General features: G+C 41.8%; 1 protein-coding gene across 1 annotated transcript; it reads right to left on the bottom strand.

Annotated features, from left to right (window-relative positions):
• Positions 1-1,120: 1,120 nt before the first annotated feature.
• Positions 1,121-25,393, bottom strand: arhgef7a (Rho guanine nucleotide exchange factor (GEF) 7a). The gene is made up of 21 exons (XM_068329305.1): positions 24,787-25,393; positions 20,768-20,851; positions 16,335-16,419; positions 16,092-16,225; positions 15,022-15,223; positions 13,298-13,386; positions 12,653-12,747; positions 12,408-12,503; positions 11,858-11,980; positions 11,024-11,162; positions 10,890-10,949; positions 10,645-10,791; positions 9,224-9,310; positions 9,066-9,144; positions 8,844-8,983; positions 8,356-8,580; positions 8,168-8,261; positions 7,668-7,757; positions 3,560-3,659; positions 3,063-3,117; positions 1,121-2,852 (listed from the first exon to the last, which is right to left on the bottom strand). The coding sequence occupies exons 1-21, from the start codon at positions 24,949-24,951 to the stop codon at positions 2,730-2,732; spliced, it is 2,412 nt and encodes an 803-aa protein (XP_068185406.1). The 5' UTR covers positions 24,952-25,393; the 3' UTR covers positions 1,121-2,729.
• Positions 25,394-25,644: the final 251 nt, after the last annotated feature.

Here is a 25,644-nt window from a genome sequence, read left to right as displayed (position 1 = left end):
CCCTCCTCGCCCAGACATTGACTCCTCTGCCCTGGTCTATCTCTACACTTGACCAATCCTTTCTATCAGCTCCACCACTCTCAGCTCCACTCTGTATTGCAGCTTGCAACCAATTCCATTTTTATGACACCCTCATTCACTCCTGTCCTCCCCCCACTACTGCTAAACCAGTCACCTGTAGGCTCAGAGGTACCCTCAAACCACCACCACCTCCCCATCTCCCGCCCTCCTCACTTCATTCCTTCCTATCGTCTATCTCTCCTACTCTTGCCAATTTCACCCCCCAATTCTCACTCCGTTTTCACTCCAACCCACTTTGAGTCCTTTCACTTCCTCTAAAACATCTCCTGCCTCTACCCAACCATTACCAATTTTCTTTGACACACTGTTTCCTATTAGCCTCTAGTCTTCCTCATTCCCTTCCTCTCATCCCTCCACTCTCCATCCCTGTCTCTGCCTATCCCCCTTATATATCCTCAGCCTTCGCTTGCTTTCTCCCCATCTCCAGTGGCATGAATATATTATTATCTACACAATGGAGCCCTGCTTATTGTTTATGAATTACCAGCCTTGCGGCCAAACAAAGCCTATTTTCATAAGAAACCTCCATTTCATTTCAGCTCCAATTAGATTGGGGGCTAAAGAATAGGAGTCCTCAGGCCTCAGCCCCTAAGGATGGCAGGTCCATTCAGCTTCATTCAATGGGGCCTTATTGCTTTCCCATACAAAAGAGCACGTGGATGGGCTTTCAGACTGAAACACCAACCAAAAATGACTGGGAGACAGTACTGTACAATAACAAATCTTTAAAGAAAGGACACTGAGTGCTTATCCTCCCATCCATCAATTCATCCCTCACTCTTCGCTTTCTTCTTCTCCTCTGTTCGTTTATTGTAAGACCTGGACATTAATGACAGACAGTTGAAAGAGAAAAGGAGAGAAAGAAAGAAGAAGAAAGAGGCAGAGCAGCTCAGTTTTTCACAATACATGTCAAGCCTAAATGATCACTGGCTGCTGAATAGACAGATGGAAGGGAAAAGAAGTGAGTCGTGTGTGTGTGTGTGTGTGTGTGTGTGTGTGTGTGTGTGTGTGTACAGCTGATTGATTCTTTGCTTTGAAAAGAGGGAGAAAAGAGTGAATGAAAGAGAAGGAAGACCTTGATGCTTTTTCTGAGCTCCCTCAATAGTCGTGGGGGTCTGAGGCGTATTGTGCAGCACCCACAGTGACAAGCTGTCAGTCCATCCTGGTGGGGTGTGGGGTGGGTGGCAGCTGGAATGGAGAGGGGCTGGGGTGGGTCAGAAATCTCTCAACACAAGCCTGGATGTTCAGCTCATAAGTTTCACACCCACCAGATGCTTGACAGGAAGATGAAGGCCATTAGATCGAGAAATAAAGTACAACTGTGTACTTGAGTCACTTCACCTGTAAAGAACACATTGCTAGCTAACAAACCTAAGCTTCCCAGTGGGGAGGCACACTTCCCTTCACCTGAGAGTGGTCACGAGTCAGGCTAACAAGGTCAGAGCGTGACACGGCCGGCCTGGCTTTTATCTGCCCAGATCTGCTCCACAGCACGAATGTGAATTTAGCTTTTGTTACAATGAAGGAATATTCAGCATGAAACAAAAGGCAACCGTTTTCATTACTCACGAGTGGACAAGGTGAGAGTCAGTGTGAAAAGGTCGACATCTGTGCTCATTCATCCGGCAGCATTCATCTAGACCACAAAGCTCGTCACGATTATCGGGTTTCAACGGCGGCCGTTTGATCCCAAAGACGTGGAACACGCAGAGAGATACAGATCCACGTGTACGATGGATTGTTTTAGTCTGGTCACTCAAAAGTAGACTGAGCTGTTTCATTTAAAATATCACCATGAGCTCATTTTCATGTTTAAATCAAATTCAGTTAGTTAATTCAGATGTACGTCATTGTTAGGATTAGGATTATTCTGCTGGTCAGTCCTTGTTTCTGCATAATCCTGAAGCAGATCGAACCACGACTCCGACACATTCTTCTAAAACCACATTTATTGCGAAGGCTCACCTTTTCGCTGTATTTATATTATACAGTACATGTTCAATATCTGTACAATTCCCTAGGATGCCTAGAGAGAAACTGGAAAAAGTCGAACAATAAGACAAAATATTTAAAAAAAAAAAAAAAAAAAGGACAAAAGATGAGCTTCCAGGCACGAGCTTAAAATCACCAGGCTAGGCCTGCGTCAAGATAAAAACACGAACAAAATCATTTCATTTGAAAAAAAAAAAAATTAAATAACATCAGAGAGGTATTGAAATGACATGGGTTGAGTTCAGACCCACGTGACCTTTAACACCATGAAAGTACCTTGACGTACCAGAAGACCACAGACGGTTAAACGGCTGTAAACGGAGGGACAGGACGTCGACTCGTCCTCCAGCCACACTGAACACTGCAAACACCAACGACGGATTCTGAACGTCAGTCCTGAAGTGTTCAAGGAATGTTATAGTGGGACAGACGGCTCAGCCTGCTCACAACTGACTGAAGTCCTCTCACCAGCGGGGCGGTTGTGATGCTCTGATTGGAACGCGAACACACAACCACCTGCTAACAGATTCGCTCTCCACATGTCACACACACACACACACACACACAACCAGCGTTGAACTAAGCGTGTGACTGTGTGCATATCAGTCCCATACATCAACACGGTATCTGTCAGATGGAGACGGCCCACACAGTCCTCAGAGGTTTGTCTCGTCCCACGTGGGATCGTTCATGCTCTTCAAAACCTTCCTCACAACCTTTTCTAGATCCTTGCGAGCTCTTTGCTCTTCCTCCAGCGACCTCTTCATCTTCTTGTTATCCTATGTGGTAAAAAAAAAAAAAAAAAAAAAAAAATCAAGTCAGGTTGGCGCAGAACAAATTCATGACCATGTGTCGTAATGTATATTTACTGTTAGCTACCATTATGTGTACATAATTTTAGATCCGAGAGTCAAACCAGGTGATTTTATACGAAAAGCAGATTAAAAGGATCACACGATCCTGATTCGTGAAACGTCCCAGGTGTTCACCTGTTTCAGCTCCTGCACCTCGTCCCTCAGCGCGTATACCACGTCCACCAGGCTCCTGAAACAACACAACAGCAGCTGAACAAACACCGGCACCAACGGGCGAAGATTCAGAGGACAAGGTTGTTATCGGAAGTGTATCTTCAAACAAAACTCTCGCCGATGTGCACACCATCACCATTTCATTTTTTTCTCCAACACGTTACAATATAATAAACATTTAGTTTATATCATAAAAAATTATTTAAAAAAAAGTCTTTCAAAATAATTAAATAATTATTTCAAAATAAAATACTTAAAAAAACTAAACCAAAATGTGTAAATAAAAGTAGATTTGGTGAACCACTTTTGTCCAAACTTATAAAATATTTACTCCAAATAGCTCCGAAAATGTACAATTTATTCTTGTTTGAGAAAATATGTGCAGCAGCACCTCTTTTTCCAAATGTTTGATGAAATCATTAAACCTCATTTGTGGAAAGTGACACAGAAAATCTTACTTTTCTTCCAGTGCGCTCTGTCCGTTACGACTTGGACCCTCTATCAGGACCTTCTTCTCTCTGGGGATGATCACATGAAGTCCTGCTTCCGTTAGCGGCCCTGTTTTAGAACAGAAGAGCACTCAGTGATCAGAAGTTTGTTTGTCTCAGCTGTCAGTGAGGTGGGTTTGTGGCCCGTCAGCTTCAGTTAATCTTGTTTTTACGAGCATATCCAAACTTTATTTTACTGGAACAAGTGACAAAAAGCCATCAAAGAGAGGACAGCATTCAGTGGTAGCAGGAGTGTGTTACATCATGCAGAGAGCAGATATCAGACTAGAGCTGGAGGAAAGAAAGAAAGCAAGAGGCAGTTAAGATACCACACACACACACACACACACACATACACAATTTATTCACGTTACAATTCTGTCAATCTGAAATGAATTAAAACTCCCACGTCTTCCCCAAACGCCAAAAACTGCTAACACAATCAGATCTGCCTTTTTTTTTTTTTTAAACAAATCATCACAATTCCAGTCGAGGGTCTACCAAATGACATATTTATTCAAAACTCATAATACAGCGTTTGGGACTTCAACATTTCAGCAGTGTAGAACAAATACACTGACGGCGCTTGTTACAATAAGACATGGCCACGTGTGAACTGAGTATAGCGCTGGAGCACACACAGGGCGATGTTTTGTTCCATGGGTGTCTCCGCCCCCACCTGACCCACGGCTCGACTTCTTAAACCACAGAATACACCTGTCACAAAGTTTAGGACATGATATACGGACAGTGATATTCTTTGCTCAAATGCTCATAAAAGGTAGACTGGATTTTTTTTTCTCTCTTGCTCCGTTATGAGTAGTATTTACAGAAAGGGAGACTATGTGCTCTTATATTTCAAGTCCACTCTGACAGGATTCTGAGGTCAAATGAGTAACTTGACAGAAATGTTTTCGTGTAATTACTGTCTGTTGTTCTTTTTTTTTTTTTACCCCACTGCTTTCAAAACACCAAAGTTGATCATTTACACAACAAATGAGCATTTACTTTACAGTAACACTGAATACTTAATCTACCATTAGGACTATATCATACACACCCTAGGTAGATGACAAAAAGTACAGAATTCAACAGGTTCTATCCCCACACCCACTGGCCTGTTACATGATTGTGCAAATGAATTCAAACACTTCTTGTTATAATTTCCAGTGTAAACTTTGATACAGACTAATGTTTAAGAAGAGAAAAAGATTTTACAGGGATCATTTTGTAAACATTGACATACAGAATCAAATATAAATACGAAAAAGAAAAAAAAAGCCCCATCTGTATACAAAATAAGGAATAAAGAAATACTTTCTGAAACAGTAAAAAATACTGTAACGTGGGCCGACGCGTGTCATTCGCATTGCTCGCTGTAAGAGAAGATAGAATCTAAGTGGGTGCCAAACCTGTACTTTTAAATCTAATACTGGAAAAATATTTCTTCATAAAAAATAGTCATCAATGCAAGAGACAGCATGGGAAACTTCACACACCAGACGACACAGGCGTGTGTGTCTGGATTATGAGGCTATAGGTGCTACTTTGTTGTAACACAAGGGATGTTTGTTTTTTGACATAATGCTATTCTGGTGAGATTACCAGACTTCTGTAACGGGTAACCCTTCATAAAATAGTTCAATGCTCTTTTTGTCAGAGTTTTATGACAGGATTGTAACCATTCTCGTGTCCACTATATATAAAGCTAGTTAGCAACAGGTTTGCTTAGCTGGAAGTAGAGGGTGTAACGTTTGTCTTCTGTGGAAAAAACTGCATGAGGAAATGTTTAGTCTCTCTTAGCATTGAGGCAGGAATCAAATAAATCACAAACCAGACTAAAAAAAAAAATACACCTGCGATCAGATTCCAGTTTGTATGCTAAGCTACGCCCTCCTGTAGCTGCAGCCAAAATACATATTAACAGATCTGAGAGTGGTGACGTGACTTGTCATCTGACTCCCCAAACTCTTAAAAAATGTTGAACTATTCCTTTAACCCAGAGGAAAAATAAAAAGGCATTTTGATTTGTCCTGCAGGACTCCAGCTGTGTCAGGCAGTAGTTTGCAGTGTTGGGACTGGGATGCTCTGTTTACATGGATTTATCCTAATAAATTGTGTTCATGCATGGAGTTGAGGTTTCACACCAAATATAAATGTAACCCTGTAGAACCACTGACAGACAGCACTACAACATTATTGGATGGAAGATCAGGCTTTAAAGGATGATTCCTAGCAGACTGCACAACGAAGTTAATTAATTTTGCTCAGTTTATTAAAAAAAAATCATTCTTACTCATTACTCAGGAAGGTATTTAAGAAGATGTTAAAGTATTCTTTACTGTCTAAGATCGATCGTGTCAATAAACTGCAATTTAGTTTGTGATTCTCACAAGACTGAAAAAGTAAGAGCAAAAGGAAATCAACAAAGATGTGTCCTTGATCGTCAACACCTTTATCACTGATGTCTTTATTCCACATAAGGTGGCACAGTGACATAGCAGGGACACTGATCCTGAGGAGACTCATTGGAGATGACCTTTCTGAGAAAAGTTCTGGTTTAAGTGGCACGAACCAGAAGCACAAAAACAAATTAAGAACCAGCCATTCGAACTATCTGTAAGGCTGGATATCAATGTGAAAAGGAGTTTTTTGAAATTAGGTTGAACTGATTGTTTAGCTTTGCACCAGCTAGACAAAGGAGAGGTTTGAGTTCACATAGCAGCAACGTCAAATAATAAAGTATCACCTACTGGATCAGTTAAAAAAGTGGCTTTTGGTTATGTGGCATTTTAAATCTTACCTGCTTAGCATTGTCAACCCGAATTAAAATCTTACTTATGAAAAAAAATTATTCAAATTTTGTTATTTAATTTGCATTTGCGATATTGTCAGGCAGCAGGGACACACGTGCCCAAAGCTGTGAATGTGTGTATGGAATCTGTGCTATGTTTGAGCATATATGCTCCAAAGATACATACGAGAGAGAAGTAGATGATAAACAGAATACACTCGTTCCTGAAATACATCTGAATATCAGACAGGAAAAGCCCATCTCTCCCTCCCACAATCGTCCCTCCCCTATATTCCACTCTGTACTCCCTGCAGAGAGTCAGCCCCATATATGGTCAAACAAGGGGAGTGGTCACATTCAAGATAAATGAACAAGAAATACCTAAACACCTACTGCATGAACACTACACAAGAGAGGAGGCACATAAAAGGGAAAGTGGCAAGGCAACAGGGAGATGTTTGAAACATCTTAAAACAAATAGTTAAAAATAAATTAACTAAATAACTTAAAAATGAACAAATATATCATAGAAAATAAATACATAAATAAAAAAAATGTAGATTCTTTTAATACATTGAAGATAAGAGAGGTAAGCACGCTGTACTTTACATTACAGCACAGTGTGGCAGCGCTGTGAGTTCTTTAGTTCTGGTGAGAGATGCAGCTCTTACGGGGCACTGAACCCATCCTGTAACTGTGGGTGGTCCAGATGGAGTCATAGTCAGAGTCCTCCGAAAGGTCAGAGGACAATTCAGGCCGTGACACGCTGCTACGGCGGCCCGGTGAGTCCATACAGGACCGGTCCACGTCGGCCAGCACGTGGTTGTGCATCAGGTCAGTGCCTTGCCAGGCTGGTGGGGGTGTGTGCCGGGTTGGGTGCAAATGAAAAGGGGTGGGGGGGTGGAAGGCAGAAACAAAGAGCGATGGCGCAGGACAACAACAGCAACAAATGCAACGAATGGTAAATCATAAAAACCAATGAGTGGTGCAGGTGGGGATGATTTAAAAGAGAATGGAGAAAAATTATAGTACGGCATGGGAGAAAATAATGACAATAGAGAAAAAGGAGGAACTCAGGATAAACCAGAGAAATGCCAAAGAGAGTGGAGAGGAAGAAAAACAGTAAGAAAGAGAAGATATTGTTAAAAAGAGCAGTTCAGAATGCCAGCATTAAAGAAAAGCACTGAGTTACAGAATAAAGGTGCAGCAGTAAGAGCAGAGTAGGTTCTGTCAGAGCTTCTCTTCTTTTGGACATGCACATGTGATAAGAGTTGGTTTTCTTACTAGAGTTGAGAGTCTGCCTAGTTTTGGCACTGGTACAGTATGCCTCAATCACTTTCAAGATCTGGGCATCTTCCTCCAGAGCAGCGGTACCTGAGAAAGAAAAGACAGAAAGAAAACCCATTATTTATATCCACAGTTCTGCAGGCACAAATGACAACATGTAAAACAGTTGTACATTTTAGGAAGAGCACTTGTTTGTTATCTTGTTGGAGAGTGGGATGAAAAACAAGATGCAACTGAAAATGTTGCCCATTAAATTTGAGGCGAGGGTTAGGAAGTGCTAAGTTTAGCTTTGCAAAAAGATTGAAGGGGGATCCAGAGTCTTGAGACATCAGGAGGTGAGAAACGGTCTTCCAGTGCTCTAAAGCTCAAGAATCAACGTGTTATATCTGTCTATTAAACATGTACAGTTTAATGTGGTATAAGTTACAAGAGCCACGCTTAAGTTTTATTTCAGAGTTCAACACAAACTGGATAGTTAAAAAAGATGTTAAACGTACTCTTCCTCAAGGCAAAGTCTTCCTCAGACTGTTTCCTCTCAGGCTTGCGCTTAGGAAGAAGTTTCTTGACACTCTTAGGACTTTTACTAAGATCCTGTATATCAGGGGCAGAAAAGGATGAATGTCAATCACTGAATTGTCATAAAAAGTACTGAAATATGTTCCTGGCTGTAGAAACAGTCCCTCACTTCCTTGTAGCACAGAGCTGCAGAAGGCCGTAACGGGGGTGCAGGCCGCAGACAGCTCAGACTCCAGGGTTTGGGGGTGTTGGGTGGTTCTAATGGGCCCCACATCATGGTGCTTGAAAGAGATGTTCCATGGGAGGAGGGGTGAGGCAGGGTGTGGTAGGTGGGAGCCACCGTCATGGCCCTACCCTCAGCGTGCCGGGATGGGGTGAGAGGATGAGATGGGAGCTGAGAAAAGAAATAAAGCATTAAGATTTATCACAAAAATGACCAACCTGACCATCATGGCAGTCACAAGCCTAAATGAAGTGTATTTGTTCACTGCCTTTACCAATAAAGTTGATTTTGATTGAACTGAAAGAAGCTGTACGTTCTAAAACATGAACGCTTTGCACACGTTTTAAATCCAGAAACACAGAAGATGAAATGAACTCTCACACAGATTTACTATCATTTGTTTTGATTTCATTTGAAACAGTTGCCATCCTGACCGTGTGGCAGGGAACAGTGAGGGGTTTGTGGCTGGGGGCTGCAGCAGCAGTGTGTTTGATCTGTCGGGTTAGGTGCTCCACCCAGTCCTGCAAGTCCTGCTGGTGGGTGCACACCACCTGGAGGCGGTCAAACATTGTGCCTGCAGGAAGAGACAGAGTTGATGAAGGCATTGTGGGTAAATGTATCACTTCCTGAATCCTGCTCATCTCATGTTTCCTCACCATTGAGCTCAAAAGCGTTTTTATGGGCTTCACAGTCTTCTAGTTTATTCACTGTCATGCTGGCCAGGGGTAGTTTTCCCTGCAGATGCATAGAGATGAAGCCTTTTAACTCTATTTAAAGCACAGATAGCCAATCCTGGGAAATGTTTATTACTGACCTGGAATATGAAGCCGCTCATCCTGGGGCTGGCAGACAACATGAGGAGAACGTGAGGGAAGAGCATGAGGTAACGCTCACTCTTCTCCTGACACACAGGAACCAATCCAAGGGTGGGAAAAGAATGGAGACAAAAACAGAGAGAGTGAAAGCAAGAAATTGATCCGGTGTAATACAGTTTGAAACATCAGGGTCAGTTTTGGATCCTGATCCAAACAGAGATACACACCATTTCAGGCAGCATCAATAAAACATTAGTGTCATTTTTGAATCCTAGTTTCTATAACTCATCAGACCAAAACCATCTCAAGCCAAATCAAAGGTTGTTATTTATGGGCAAAACAGCTGAGGAGCTTTAGAAGGCAACCCCCGATGTAAATATTGTCACATTTAAATAATAAGTAAACTAGCAAATACTTCCTCTCAAGAAATTCTCAAGCATGTTAATTCTATTTATGATAACTGATGAGCTACAACACAATTAGGCACAGCTAGGCGACGAGTAAAAACATAGCTTAAAGTTATTTTTTCCACAGAAACATGTTAAACATGGTAACATTTCTAATTTCAAATTGTTAACCTGAAGAAATATCCATCACAAACATTTTATGCACATTTATCCACAACCCATAGGTTCATGGGAAGGGTGATCTAGACAATGTCTCATGATATAAAATATCATCAAAAAGACGGATGTGATAGAAGGAGTCTTTTATTCACCGTGTTCCGTAAAGCGTGCTGACGGTACAGCCCTCGGCGGTTTGAACCTGTGATTTCATCAAAGTGAATCTCTGACATGAACCGACCTGCTCTCAACAATGGAACTAATTCTCTCACATCATGCCAATGACAGCGTATCATTTAATTACAGGATAAAGCATTTGATTGAGGTAATTATGAATCCTAATGAAGAGGAATGCCTGAAAATATGTCACTTTTGACAAACCTCTTAAAGAGAGGTGTTCTCCTTTCCTGATGAGCAATCATTAGAAGCTCTTCTCATAACTGTTTAATTTCATCACCTTCATTTTGCAGTCTTTTGTCAAAAGCTATTAGCAATTAGTGCATTTAAACTCCATGGACCTTTTTATTCACAGTGAAGGTTTCGGTGCACTTAAGGTGTCACGGTAAAAAGGAATGATTCTTCTCTAACTAGCGTTAACTTATCACAAATACATTATCTTAGAGTCAGTTACACGAAAGTAGAAAGATGGTGACGATTAATCTTTCACATTCATTCTGGTTGAATGAAAGGTTCTTAACAAAATAAATACTAATATTGGAAAGTGGGGTGCATCAAGTAAATATCAATTTTGTTCAAAATTGTTTGCGAAAAAGTAATTGGCTAAAAAAAATGAGTAGAAAAAACACAAGGTGCAGTTTGCATCAAAATGCATGGCAGGCAGTGGTGGCTGATGGTACCTCTGAGCCAGGACTCTGGACTAAGACCTGACTCATGTAGAGAACAGAGCCCAGGGTCTTGATGTCATCCCCCTCCCACAGACGGATATTCTCGGTGAGGATCTGCAGCTCCAGCTCCTTGCGCTTCCGAACCTCCTGACACTGAGTCTGACACAGTGGAGTCAAAAAAAGAGCTTTAAGGCCTGCTATGAATCCATTTCACCGTCTGGTGACATGCTACATCTGACAGAAGAGCAGCAGCTTACAGACACGTTTTTGAACGATGCCATGCACTTCTGAATGTCTGGCCGATCAGGATGACCCTCCTGAAAAGAATGAAACACTGTGGTTAAACATGTGTCGTAACACGAGTTCACTATGCAGATGCTCAAATACGAACCTCCATGTGCCGCTCCAGCTCCTTCAGTAAGGTGGGGTACTTGTCCAGTCTCATAAAGGGTTTGCTGAGGCCTGTGGTCAGGGTGAGGATCCCAGGAGTGACTGCACCCCTCCCCTCCATAAACTCTCCCAATACGTCTCTGCAAAGAGAGGACAACACAGTGAGACAAAATAAAATGTTAAATGGTCACATTTTGTAGCTTATCCTTCTCCCACACCGTGCTTTTATTACTTCAAACTGACACCTTTTCCCATATTCTCCAGTGACTCCCCCACGGGGGCTCAATACAAGTACATCTTACTTCTTTTCTTATTACAATTTATTTCAGAAAATTTTTATGATTGGTTATTTCAGAAAATTTTTATGATTGGTTAGAAGACATGTTCATGACACAAAAACGTGGAATGCTATTAAAACCAACACACACAACTGGTTCAGATTACTCTGATTACAACTCATTCATTTGCTAACTTCATAATTGAGATTGGATTTAACGTTTAAGGAAGAAAACAAATTTAGACGGACACAGACACAAGTCAAACCGGGATGTTAAAACATTCACACAGCACTGAGAGACAACGGTTGACCCCTTACATATGGACAGGACGACAAAGGGTCAAACATATTTCATGATCGCTGAATACATAGCACACACTTTGTGTTTGCTTTGACAAAGCACAAAAGCTACTAGAAGGACCAACCAACAATAAATCGTTTCATTTCCCTACAAACTACCACAAACAGCTGCTATCGTTTCTAACATGAAAACCTGCTACTTTTTTCCTTATGAACTGCTGCACAACAACAGGCTGAGAAGATATTTAAAGTCAATACCCGTATTGTGTGAGCACATTCACTGCAGATGGGTGGTTGGAGCAGTAACCAGCATAAAGAGCCTTCATCTGTGGCATGAGGTTGAGGAAGAAGCCTCCCACTCTTTGCTGGATCTCTGGAAGCCTGACGACAAAATTTAAAAAAAAAAATTCCTTTATAAAATGCTTCAGGCGAGAAAACAGTGTGGATGTTAACAGTGTGACCCCCCCAACCAGGACATTAAAAAAAAAACACAGCAAGGAGGAGGTGATGGGGTAAAAGATGAAGGCAACAGGGAAGGCAACTGGTGTGTGTGCACGCATGTGTGTGTATTATATACACAGATACAAAGAAGTAGGTTAGTATACCCAGTAGTATAAATACTGCAATGCAGGGAAGCTGCAGTACATTGTAGAAGTATAAAAGTACATGATTTCTAACGCAGCACACGTCTGGGGATTAAATAAAACATGGCTGCAGTTCAGCCAACTCAACACTAGATGTCCCACTGCTCATGGTGATGGAGTGTGGGTCTGCTGCAGTGGGGCTGTGTTAGAGGGGCGGGACTAACTTGGTGCACTCCTCCAGTGATTGGACGAGCATCTGTTGGAAGGTGCTGATTTCCTCCAGGTTTCCCAGAATCAAGGCAACGTCTGAGCTGCTCAGTCTGGAGGAAGACAAGCAAAAAACCCCACAATCAGAGACGTTGAAAAGTGTTCATATCTATGTATTATGGATCCAAGTTCTTCTTCTGCAACAATAATATAACAAAACCAAGATAACTTGGTGCTGTTTTCATTTAACATTGTGTTGTACCTGTCAGAGCTCTGAAGGGGTCGCAGGTAGTTAGTGAGGATGCTCTGAAGATCCTTGGAGTACTCAGTTTCTGTTTCCAAAATGTTCTGCAACACCTATGACACAAATAAGGAAAAAAACAGATTATATACTTTTCATTGAATTTTGTTCATTTACCAAGTTGATGCCACAAATTGTGAAGTAAAAATTCAATGAAGCATTGTTAGACTTAAATATTGGCATGAGAATTGCTTCAATGCAAATAAAACACCAAAAGAAATTACACAGAGTTTATGACTGAATATGTCTAGTTTGTTTAAGTTTGTCTTTGATTAATAATCTATGTATTGTTTTGTGACAAAGGGGTCATCTAAAATGCAAAAATGCATATACAAAACATTTGACCAAAATCTCCTCGTTGATTACTAGAGATCCAAATCGCAATCAAAATCTAATATATCATTCCTTGGGCCATATAAATTTGTTATTAAGATGGTAAGTTTTGAGTAATTCCGCATCAGGGGGTACAGTTATTCTCTCGGACAGGGGTGGTGAAGCAGCGAGGTCATCTAGGTCAGCAAACAGTGGATAAACAGGGTGTGGGTGATGATCAATCAATCAATCAATCTACAGTATCTATTAATAAGTACTGACTGATATCCTTACAAGGTTATAGTAGGTCCTGCTGATGGCTGAGGTGTCAAAGCCTTTGGGTGGACTCTTCAGGGTGCCAGACTTGGGGGACACTTGTTTATCTGGGACCAGAAACAAAAGAAATTGATCAATTTGTGAAACAAAATGTATGAAAGCAACACCTGACAACTTATGAGAAAACATGTGCACATCAGTGTTTTTAACTCACTGGCTGCCAATAACGTCTACAGACATCAATCCCGTTTTTCAGTGGGGAGGGGTTTGGGGGACAGTCTGGCGGAGCTTCTCAGTTAAAATCAGGATTCTAATCATGGTATTTTAGTATCATGACGACTGATCCATTTACAGAACTGAGGATGGTGAATCAGAGGAAGACGAGAAGTTGCGGCAGCTAAGAATGCAACTAAGTTTGTGTATGTCATCACTCACCTGGAGCGAACACGGTGTCGCTCTGAGAGTGCCTTGTGATCGGTCAAAAACTCAAAGACAACACTGATAAATGTCCTGAGCTTTGGAGAAAGTCCACAGAAGGGGATGAGTTGGTACGAAGAGCTGGTATCGAATGAGTTAAGACGACTCACACAGTCGTGTTCAAACCAATACTGTACTGTATTTAGAAATATTATTGCTGCATTAAAGTGATGGTCCATCTAACAGCAGTACTTTAGCCATAGAATTGTATTTATATTAACTAGATGTTCATTGATATGTAATCCTTTACAGCCTATTTTTGACATATTTGACACAGTTGGCCTTTCAGGATTTTGAGACTTCAAATCACATCTTTGATTATTTTTTTCCTGAATGTATATGTCTGATATGTACAATCAGACACATACATCTGCTTCTTGTATGTCAAAACATTCCAGATTAAGCAAAAATTATACATATCAAAGCTCGTTCATACAAATTTATGTAAAAAAAAATTTTTGCGGCAAAGGTTCAATTGAGACCTTATTTTCAAAAAAAATAAAAAATTTCTGGAAATTATTTCATAGTCCAGGCTTTGAAGGGGATTAAACTAACAAAACAATTTATTGGCATAAATTAAAAAAGTGAACAACAGAGGTGATTAGAACTATTTGTCCTCTGAATTTGTCTCTTAATACTCAGCTCTGCCTTTTGTGAAGTACTCCACTCTGAAACATGCTACCCTTGATCTCATCATATCCCTAATTGCTGTTGTTTTGCTTTTGTCTGATCAAACTTTGATTCTATTCCATTTGTATTCAGCAAACAGAGTTCTGCTACCACTTAAAACGTGACAATGAGCTGGATGCTGATCTGTGTAGCACAAAAGTTAAATGAACTGATGGTACTTAAAATGGACAGAAACAATCGTGAAATTTTTGAGATACAAGATAAATCAGAGGATCAGAATTTAATCGTCTCTTGCCGCATAGCCGGTTTTAAGAGTGAGAACAAATGGACCACAGGAGGCCTCGAGACACAGCAGATGTGAGACGGTGGTTCTGTCATGAGGCCAGATGGAACGGCAGGACAACAGCCACCGAGATGCTGTTTATTGATTGTTTCTGTCTGACAGAAGTGACAACATCTGTTTACAAAATGACAGCATCCTTCCAGCTGTTCATTCACACCCAGAGGAGGATGAACGTGTTCAAAACTGTGTTAGCATGAAGGATGTCGGAGGTTGAAGCTCATGCAGTACGATGTTCTCAAACTCCACACTAACATGTTTAACCAACATGTTTCACAGACGCTGAGGTACCCACCTGATCCTTTGATCTCACGGACGTAGTTGCTAGGAAACCACCCGGTCCTGCCGCTGAGCGTCCCCTCCCACCATCCTCCGTCCTCCTGACGAGTCACACCGATGATATCACCCTTAGCAAAGGTGAGCTCATCCTCGTTGGTCTGCTGGAAGTTGAAGCGCGCCTTCACCAGCAGCTGCTGTCCACTGTTTTCTGACATGTCCTGAAGAGAGAAAAAGTCACAGAGGAGGCAGAGGAGAGGAGGGAGGGATGAACGGGACGGTTTTCATTAAGAGTTCTGCAAAAAAAAAAACGATCACCAAACTATTATTAGTACCAACAATTAGAAACGCTGCTGTCACAAAAAAGACTCTCAGTACAATTCCGCTGCATTTTACAGAGTAACAGGTCAAAAATCAGACGGATGGCACTGATAGGATATTAAAAGGATATAAAAACTTCCAGTGGGCTAGTAGGGGTCCATTAGTACTCCACCTATTATTGTCTTAACTGTTTTATCACACACAATCATTTTATAACTCAGTAGACTCTCCATTAGAATAACTTTATTATGAAACCTTCACGCGATCACTGTGATCACCGTATTATGGACTCCAGGATGTCTGTTCTGTTACACATCACATCACGTTCGTGTTGGAGAACACACGGATGATAAAGACACACTGATCCCTTCGTCTCTCTGTCCCCCGTGGCGAGATGCCGTCCGTTTATTTCACCCTCTTTGAGCTCCTTTAACACATTTTTCCCCCACTTCCTCAACCTTGCTTTTTGTTTAATTCATCTTAAAACCTTGACAGTGGAATTTTTACCACCACAATTATCAACGTGAGGAAAGATCTAATGAAACAATTACTACATTCACTTTAATGTACTTAAATGTTAATTTAATGTTCTAAACTTCACTTTGATTTACAGAAAGGCCTAACATTATAATTAAATACAACAGCTACACCACAGCCCATAAATTATGCTCAAACATACTATCTAAATCTGATGGGTGAGTCCGTGTTTTCACTGACTCAGATGTGTTGTGTTCCTTAAACTCTGTTGTTGGTGAGCGTTAATCTTACCAGACTGCGAAACTGGCTCTGGAGCAGCTTGGAGGACCTGGCGAGTGAAGCCTGACTGGAGAGCGATTCGAATGACTTGATGCGATGGGCTGAAGAATACCGGGCACACACTGAATCACTGCCCACGCCGATATCTGGACAGGACAGGCAGAAACAAAAATATATTGGAGCTGGAATCTGCACTCAGATAAAAACACCAACCAAGCATCAGCACTGACAAACACAGAGAACATTTTCACTAACCTGCAGTCACTTTATTTAGAGTGACCAGGCTGCTCAGCACCTTAGAGAAGTTCAGGCCCAGCAGGAGGTCACTGGCCTCAAATGGCTGTGGGCGAGAAAGAGACCATGAGCATGACAACCAGAAGAACATCTGAGGGCAATTTTTAAAAAATTTTATATAGATGGATGCTGCTGCAGCAGGAGTGTGTCACCGCTCGGCCACAGTGGTAGATACCAGGCAGTTAATCAATAACTCTCATTATCTCTGACAAGAGGTAGGCAAAACCCACAGGTTGATCAGACGCAGACCGACCTGTGGCAAATACAGACTGATCTGAAATATACGCAGACAAATCAGACACCTTTTAAAGATAATGAACTAAATGCAAATTTTAAAAAAGCAAATAGAGGATTATCAGTTTTTTATAGACCAGCTCGGTTGGCTTATTTCTAGATATAACTTTCTTGAATAAACTAAATTATCTGTGCTGTCGCCTCACAGCAACAAGACTCTTGGTTTGAATCTTTGCCACGTTCTCATGTTCTTCCCCCAGTCCGTCGGGGATCTGGCTTCCTCACAGAGTCTAAGTCAGGTACGGTTTCAGCAGTACTATCACATGTACACAAACAACACCCGGGCCGATGTTTGGCAAAGGTTCCCAAGACAGACAGCGCCTAGTTGTTTTAGAAAAATACCTGGATCCATGCAGGCGAAATATGTTCAGTATTTCAAGGTTTTCGGTCTTTTTAAAAAAATTATTTTATTAAAAAAGACCCCATGGAGAAAGTTGATCTTTTCTTTCAGGGAGTGATCGATGCATCATTTCGACATTCGTGAACTTTGGACTGAAGGTGACTTCACATCATGAGATGTAGATACTGAAGGCTCTCAGTCTCCACTCCATCAGAAAGCTCTCAACTAATGACTACAGAGTTACGTGAAGATTAAAATGCTGTGTGTTGAAAATACAACGGTACTTCCTTCACGTTTTAACGCTGGCCTGCGCTGAGATGCTCAAACGACTTGTAATTACCATAAAATGAAGAGCGCACACGTTTTGAAGATAGAGTGGCTTCATGTGAGTTTCTAACAACAGACATGTAGAAGAAGGCTAGCTTTATGTGTTTGCTGCAGTGATAGAAGTGCCTGCCTGGATGTCAGCGTGACTCGGTACTCGTAGACAGAATGAATGGAAGGGACTGTATCTCTGCTGATGACCGTGGTCGTCACCTCACTTCCTGCGTAATGGCTTCATGTGATTAGTTACTCTCGCTTCAGTTACACTGAGGGAGAGAAGTCTCTCTCATCTTCCTTTATGATAGCAGAGATGTCCTGAGGGGATTTCTGAATGACTTGTGCGACTGTGTATTTGGAAAAGAGGATGAGTGTGCACACATTTCTGTTGGTACAAGCCACTGGCGTACTTGAGGAACACTCCAGTAAGCATCCTCTTCCTCATGGACTGATAACTGCCTTTAGTAAATGCATTAAAATTTTCCTCCCCAGTAACTACTTAATTTACTTCATTTCCTCATCTCAAAGGTCACAGATTATCTATCGGAAAGACTAGTTTCCGGCCTTGGCAGTGATGCATGATGAATGAGACAAATTAAACATTCATGTACTCAGATAATGATTAACATGACAAGCGCCGACATGTCTCCTCGGCCCGAGCATCACAGTCAGGCAACGAACCCTCAGAGCGGGATGACACAAGAGCACGACGGTGACTCAGAGCTGAAACAGCATGACGGCTGCTCCCACACGTCACACCAGAGGAAATGAGTGTTTACCTGCACAGGTATTACAACCGGCTGAGGACGACTTCACAACACTGAAATACACTGAAATGTTCATAACTCTCCTGATCCATACTTAAAAGTTTTCCTTTAAGGACATAGAGTGAAATATTCTACGTTACATTCTATGTTAAACAAATGAGGAGTACAGATTACAACGCAGCTATCGGTGGAGTTTTAAGGCCAATTACGATATTGGAGAATTCAATCAGTCATATTTGACGATTTGCTTCGACTGTGTCTTAAATGAGCTGAAATTAGTAGCTAGTCAATGGAAATGCCAATATTTAAATTCCACAAACCTGAATGAAGCCGCCTTTAGTTTAATTCAATTTAAATTCAATACTGTGAACATAATCTTGCTCATGTAGATGAAATCCATTAATAGTTTCCACGGTGTTTTTGATCGATAATCCTCTTTTAAACCTGACCAGCTAGAAATATCATCTAACAGCAATGGATTCAAATGCCCCCATTATTATAGATTATATTTGCTGAGTGGACACAGGAGAAGCTTTCTATTCCTGAGGGATCAATGGGGTCATGGGAACTCAATCATCACTTCCTGTAGTCACAGACAGTACAGGTTAAAGGTCAAGAACAGCTGATGTCAAAGTGTGAGACGCAGTGTTGGGTGTCAGAGCTGCAAGAGAAAACTACAGTCGAGCAACAATGAAATCAACCCTGCTGCAATGCCCCCACCGATAAAACAATACGGAGATTTTTTTTATCATCATTGCACAAATTGTACCATGAAATTTCAAGGCCAGGGTAGAGAGTTAGTCCTGAGATGCTGCCACTTCAGTCCACTTTCAAAAACTGGTCAACCTAAGTTAATGTTCCTGAGATACACGTGTTTGATGGTGAGAGGAAACCCGGAGGAAACCCACGCAGACACGGACAGAACACGCAAACTACACAGAAAGCATGTTGATGCTCAGCCAAACAACCAGCTTAATAAGGAAGAGAGAAGTCAGGACTGCAAAAGCACAGCCTCTCCATCAGTCTGTTCCGTAAGAAGCCCCTGCTCCAATTTACAGCCAAAGCTACCCGGGGTCGGGGCCAGCAGAGCTCCAGGCCCTGGAGGACATCCATGTTTTTGGCTCTACAGATGAGGAGGGAGAACTCCACAACTACAGTAATCTGCTCTGGTTCTCTCCAGAGGCAGATGTTTGAAGATGGGGGGCGTCTGAAGGACCATGAACATAGGGTAAAATAGGGATGTCACAAGCAGGAATTTCATTATGATTATTTGATTGAATTTTTCTCATTCGCTGTGGTTTTAATTTAATCACAGCTTAATACGATCAATACATTGTTTATATCTGAGCTTTGGTCTTGAAGCTTCATTACTGGACTCTTGCTATGGTGGAGCTTCTCCAGCTTCAGTGAATTGGGTGGGGTGACCAATCGTTACCAGTCATTATTGATTGTTTATTTTAAAACCACAATAATACACCCACTGTGGTATTGCGGCTTCTGACTTTCTATTAAATGATCCATGATTTTAACATGAAAAGCATCAACAAAAAGCATCTTGTTCGCATTAATGGCTGATTTTGTCTTTCACATATACAGTATGAAGACATTAGTGACCGTCAATCAAACATCAAACAATGAAAAACGAAGTGGAGTTATTGTTGGAACAAGACATCTCTGTTCCATCCAGGCGTTTTTAGAGGCTTACAAGCAACAACACAATACGCTTTAATCTCAAATTATCCCCATTGGGTGCTGACATAATAATTTTAAAATGTCTAATAAAGAAAAGGGAAGGAAGACGGTAGTTAAAATAACAACGAGACAACAGTCTTGGTTGGAACATGCCGTATAAAAGTGGATATTGCAGCATAAATGTTTGGAAATGAACAATCTTGCCGGCCGATCTTGCTCAACACTATTTCCAAACGTCTTCCCTGCCTTGAGCCGATGGTAACACGATGAATGTCTCCTGCTCCCCGGTCATTGTGTAACCCCTACAGGCCAGACTCCTCACACCCCAGATGACACCACCGCCTCCACCCATCCCCACCTCCGGCCCGGAGGCTGGGACAGGCGATGCTGAGGAACACTGATGTACTGTCAGACCAGAGGAGCTCAATGACCCTTCTATACACGGGCCAACACTGAGGCAGCATGCTGCCCTCCATTTCCTCCACACTGCAGAGGCATTCCCATCAGAATACTCAGAATCAGCCCCAGACACAGGGGGGACTGTGTGCCTCAGGAACACTACTACCGTAATTACCATATTAGACCTATTTATAAATGAGCATTATCCTAGCCTAATCACAGCTGCAGCGGCAAAGCACTATTTATACGAGATTTAAGTGATGATAAAATCACGCATGAGCCCGGGGACAAATCGTGGACATTCCCCATCTCTCTGTGGACGTGAGGCTGCTATATTCCCATGTTTAAACCGTAAATAATTAGCAAACTCGCCCCCCAAAACGGACAACCTCCACACCGGACGACGGGTGATTGTTCTCGGGTGTTCACTCCTCCTCCTCCCCGCGTCAGGGGCTCGTCCGCCCTCCACAGACACATTGTTGTGTCCACCTAAAAAAAAACTACAGGCTGTATTTCACGCAGCGGGACTTCCCGTGGGGTTTAAACGCAACATTTAAGCTATATCTAACAAATATACTCACCTCGACGCGGAACGACGTGCAGCCCTTGAGGAACTCCTTTATGTTGCACAGACACTCTCCGTCGTTCTTCGGTTCCTGGTAAATCTGGGAAGCAGGAAGCGCTGGTTAGAGGTATACTTCCACGTCACGCTGTGCGTTCCCTGCTCTTCTTATTTTAGTTTCTAGACTCTCTGAGCTGTAACAATGCACACTGTTGACCGACTCGCATTCTGGTCTACAATGGGCCTGATGGTCTGGGAGGTTGTAGCTGTGGTGGAGGGAAATGACGTCGACAAGTAGTTCCCCTCTGGTGGTGATGCGGCCCACGCGCACTGGTTTTCACCCGTATATTCAGTCTGCCCTCCAAAGCTACGGCAGGAAAACACGTTCAACCCGCACCGCTAATACAAAACCACCAAACAATGTTTGGTCAGCGTCATTTGGAAGTGGTGTTTTTACTGTTTTTATGTAGTTTTCAGCCTGAAAACAACGTTTAAAAATAGACGTGATGAATTCATCCGGCTAAGAACCCAGCAGCCTTCGTGACATCTGCAAACACCAGACGAGCTCAATTAAACTAGCCGCCATTGGTTTTCTCCTGCGCGTCTGTTCGTATAGTTACGGTACGGTTGCTGAAGGTGGTCAAATGTGACTCGGTGAAAACACTTTTAATTCCGTTTTAGGATTATTTTACTGCTCAGAAAAAAATAAAATAAAATCAAAATACACACAAAAATAACTTCATCACAATCACAAAGGATTCAGACGTGCCCTTCTTATTCGTATTTCAAACAGGTCATTTTCCTGTAACGCTATAGAAAGAATTCACACCAAATTCTGCCCCAAATGAAAATGTCTCCTTACAGCTGATTCCTTTCCTTGTATTCATATTTACCAATATAATGAAGTAAAAAAATGAAGTAGAAAAACTTTGCTGAATTTTTCAAATGATTCTTATTCAGGTAGACAACAGCTTTTGTCACTGAAAATTCCAATATGACAAAAAAGTCTCCAAGCAAATTTGGAGAGGTGCATTTTTAAACTCCGTTCAATAGAAGTTTAATTTTCAGCTTCTCAAACTTCACAATCCTCACAGGGAGAAGGATTTGTAGTGACTGTTCTGCATTTGTTTGTTAGATGTACCTAAATGTGGGAACCTACAGCCTACAGCACAACTCCTACGGAAATTGATGATTTGAGACCAAAGCCACATCATCTGTTGGTACCCAAGGTGATAATGGGGACAGGTAGAAAGACTTGGTACTATTGGGGCGGCAGTGGCGCCGCGGTACAGCAGACGTCTTGAAGACATCGGGGGTTCGAATCCCGCTCCCGCCAGAACATCTCCGGAGTGTGAGCTGAGGGTGGGAGGTGTCGGCTCACCTCCAGGCCACTGCCGAGGCGCCCTTGAGCAAGGTGTTGTCCCCCCTACAAGATGCTCGTTGGGGCGCGATTTCTTCACGCGACCCGTCACTCTGCCTCCCCTGTACCTCTATATGTGTCTGAAACCAATGTGTACCACATGTATGTACTTCAGTGAAGTGTGAAGTGTAAAGAGAATTTCCCCAAGAGGGATCAATAAAGTGTGGATTATTATTATTATTATTATTATTATTATTATTATTATTATTATTATTATTATTATCTATAAAGGACGATAGCAGTCATTATGGAAGAAGAACAAGTCCGGTAACTCGTTAATCACTGATAATAAATATGATTTCAAATACAAGCGGGTTTATAGGGTAAAATAAATTGTGGTTTTGCATAATTTAGCAAGAGACATGCTCGAGTAAACAATATCATCATGGTGACAACACATAGTGTGTGTTCTGCCCAGGGTGCAATGACTCAACAGCTGTTAGGCAACAAAGGCAATGGCATCAATGAATGCTTTTTAGTTATACTGCAAACCAGCATATTTAAAATAAAAACTATCAGAGCAACGTAAAATCTAGAAATAACTCTATGACCAGTCTTCTAGCAGTAGAAACTTATGTAAAATATCAGAGCTCAAACAAAATATAGCTTATGGATTAAAGGGTCCAGAATTTTTTTTTGCTATTATTTCAATCTCCCATTCTCTGATATTTGCATTTCTTCGTATTATTTATCTTCTTATTTATTAAGTTTTATATTTTACTTATTACAATGTTAACAAATCTCTACTCTCTGTGTCTCGATTTGGATTGCTTTCATATTCTACCTGTTTAGCTCTTGCTGGTCAAAAGTGCTGGCTGTCTAAGTGTGTCAAACGCAGAGATGAATACACACTAGAACAACCAAAAGAGTGTGTTGCTGTTACAAAATACAGTAGATACTAATAATACAGGTGGAAATGAAGCAGCACCTCAGCGGTAACATCCTCACTTCACATGGACAAAGTATTAGTTATAATAATAATAATAATAATAATAATAATAATAATAATAATAATAATAATATGTCTAAAGAATAAATCAAGCTGTTGTATCGGCCTATGGTAGCTCATTGCAGATATGATTGGTCTACATATAAACCAATCAGGGAATGCTGATTTAATAAATTTCATTACATAATGTAACCTCTAGAGGGCACTGATGCGTTATGTGTATATAACGTGTATAACGTGTAAACTGTACATTTTCAGTCAATCAATCAACCTTCATTTATATAGCGTTTAATCACATCATCAGACATTTTGAAGCGCTTTAACAAACCCAACAAAAACCCCCAGAGTTTTTGTGATCATTATCAAAAATATAAAAGATATACTATTTTTAGATTTCTAAATCCCTCATAGATCACTTTGTCTTTCATCCTCAAAAACTCTGGAGTATCTCTTACAAGATATTTCTTGTTATTTTAATCAATGTTGTTTGTGTATTAATTTATTGTTGGATCCATAAGAGACTTTTTTAAATGGGCTCAACTCAAATGGCCACTGGTCACAAAATTTCTTCTCTGATTTAGAAAGAAAAAATATTTAAATTTCTACAAAAAAAACACATTTTACTTCTTCACAATGCCCCAATTTGAAAGAATTAATGATCACGATAGTTACTGCTAATGTTTACTATGTGATGCGGGGCAAGTCATTAGTTTATCACGTTTCTTAAAATTTTGGGAAATAAATATATAAATGAGACATCTATTAAAAGCTTTCCAAACCAGATGGGAGACTCTTACATCCAACCTGCGTTTGCGCAAACGGATAAAACAGATGCAGTGACACAGAAATATGATACCCCACTGGGGGGGGGGGGGGGGGGCAGAAGGAACCTGTTTGCCATTTAACGGGTAAATTTGTCAGGCTCCTGGAGGGGGAAGGGGGGGCAGGGAGCCTCTTTTCAGGAAAACATTGCCTCCCTCAGGTAGCTGCCCAAACTGGTTCCACAACAGTAACGCTGCGCTGTGTCTTTAAACGGGAGGGGGTCCATCTGTCTGTGCGCCCTTGCAGTCAATGGCGGCCCACTATTACTGCTGTGATCTGTTTACAGATAGCCGGTCAACCCGATCACAGAGTGTGTATCATACACACACATGGAGCGCGCACACACATACACACACTGACACAGTAAACCACATTCACCTGGATTAAAGTGGAATTTAGCTCTGGTGTGTGTGTGTGTGTGTGGGGGGGGGGGTTTCAAACGATAATAAAGATCTGAAAACCAAGGGCTTTAATATGAAACCCTGATTGGTCCAGTAGCTCTTAAAACCTCTCATTCAATCCTCCCTTAGTTGTGATGTTGCCTTATTTAGAACGGATCGATACGCACAACGGCCTGATTCCATCCCACAAGCCTGACGCGCGTCTGTGCGCTGATGTAGCGCAGTTTTTTTTTTGTGTGTGCAGACAATAACAGGGGGGCTGCTGTGACCTACAAAAGAAATCGCCTCATGGACCACTGGGCAGAAAGAGAAGCCAGACGTCACCCCCGCGTTCGTTTACACGGATGTGGGCAGACACGCCGACGCGGGCGGGCGTTTGGCTGGACAAGCAGGCGGGTGTGTGTGTGTGTGTGTGTGTGTGTGTGTGTGTGTGTTCGTGTCCTTACTTTCTCCGTGGAGCCCGGGCTGAGCCGCTCCAGCAGCCTGCACAAGACCACCCCATCTTTCAGGGAGGTTTGCAGAAAGGCTTCAGGATCAGAGATGGTCTTCTTCGGAGACTCCAACACCCCGAGCGTAATCAACCACGTAACCGTCTGTTCGGCAGAATTCATGTCCAGTCACAACAGATCTTTATTCAACAAAGCGGCTGTGTTGGGTTTCTTAGCAGCTTGCCGCTCCGGTTACGCTGTCATCTGTGTGTCAGAGCAGGGGCGCGATTAATCCCAAATATGATGCGTGAGATGTCGATGAGAGATGCGGGAAACCCTCCAGCTCTGGATTGACGCGGATGACGGCCGGCTGGTGAAAATACAGCAGGATTGGTTTCCTCCCTTAAATGATGTGTTTTCCCTCCTCCAAAACCTGGCTGGCTGTCAGGAGCGGTCCGCCGTGGTGCGTTGAGGCGGTGGACTGCATACATGCGCATCGCAGCCGCCAGCCACTCATCCGTTGGATGACATCACGCAAGAGGGACAAGCCATTCAAATCAGCCTCAGCATGGCACAAGCAGGATGCTCACTGTAGCTTTGCATATCCTGCTCTCTTTTATACGTTTACTATCACCACGCCACAGGCTATGCGCACTGCAACATGCGCTGTGTCCTAATAAAATGAGATTATTCTATCAAAACACAACACAGTTTGTAGAAAACTTTTCCATGTACCATAAAACACTGATATACTCTGGATATTGTTGCCTGTCTGCGTTGGTATTAAAGAGAAGAGGAGAATATAACTGGATTCACTTTCTTTAAATACAGAATGTCCAAGCACTAGAGATTTCTACATGACAGTGGATGCAGAAT

This window comes from Antennarius striatus, chromosome 12 (assembly GCF_040054535.1).
Source record: "Antennarius striatus isolate MH-2024 chromosome 12, ASM4005453v1, whole genome shotgun sequence".
NCBI classification, from domain to species: Eukaryota; Metazoa; Chordata; class Actinopteri; order Lophiiformes; family Antennariidae; genus Antennarius; species Antennarius striatus.
This window is presented reverse-complemented; position numbering and strand designations above follow the sequence as displayed.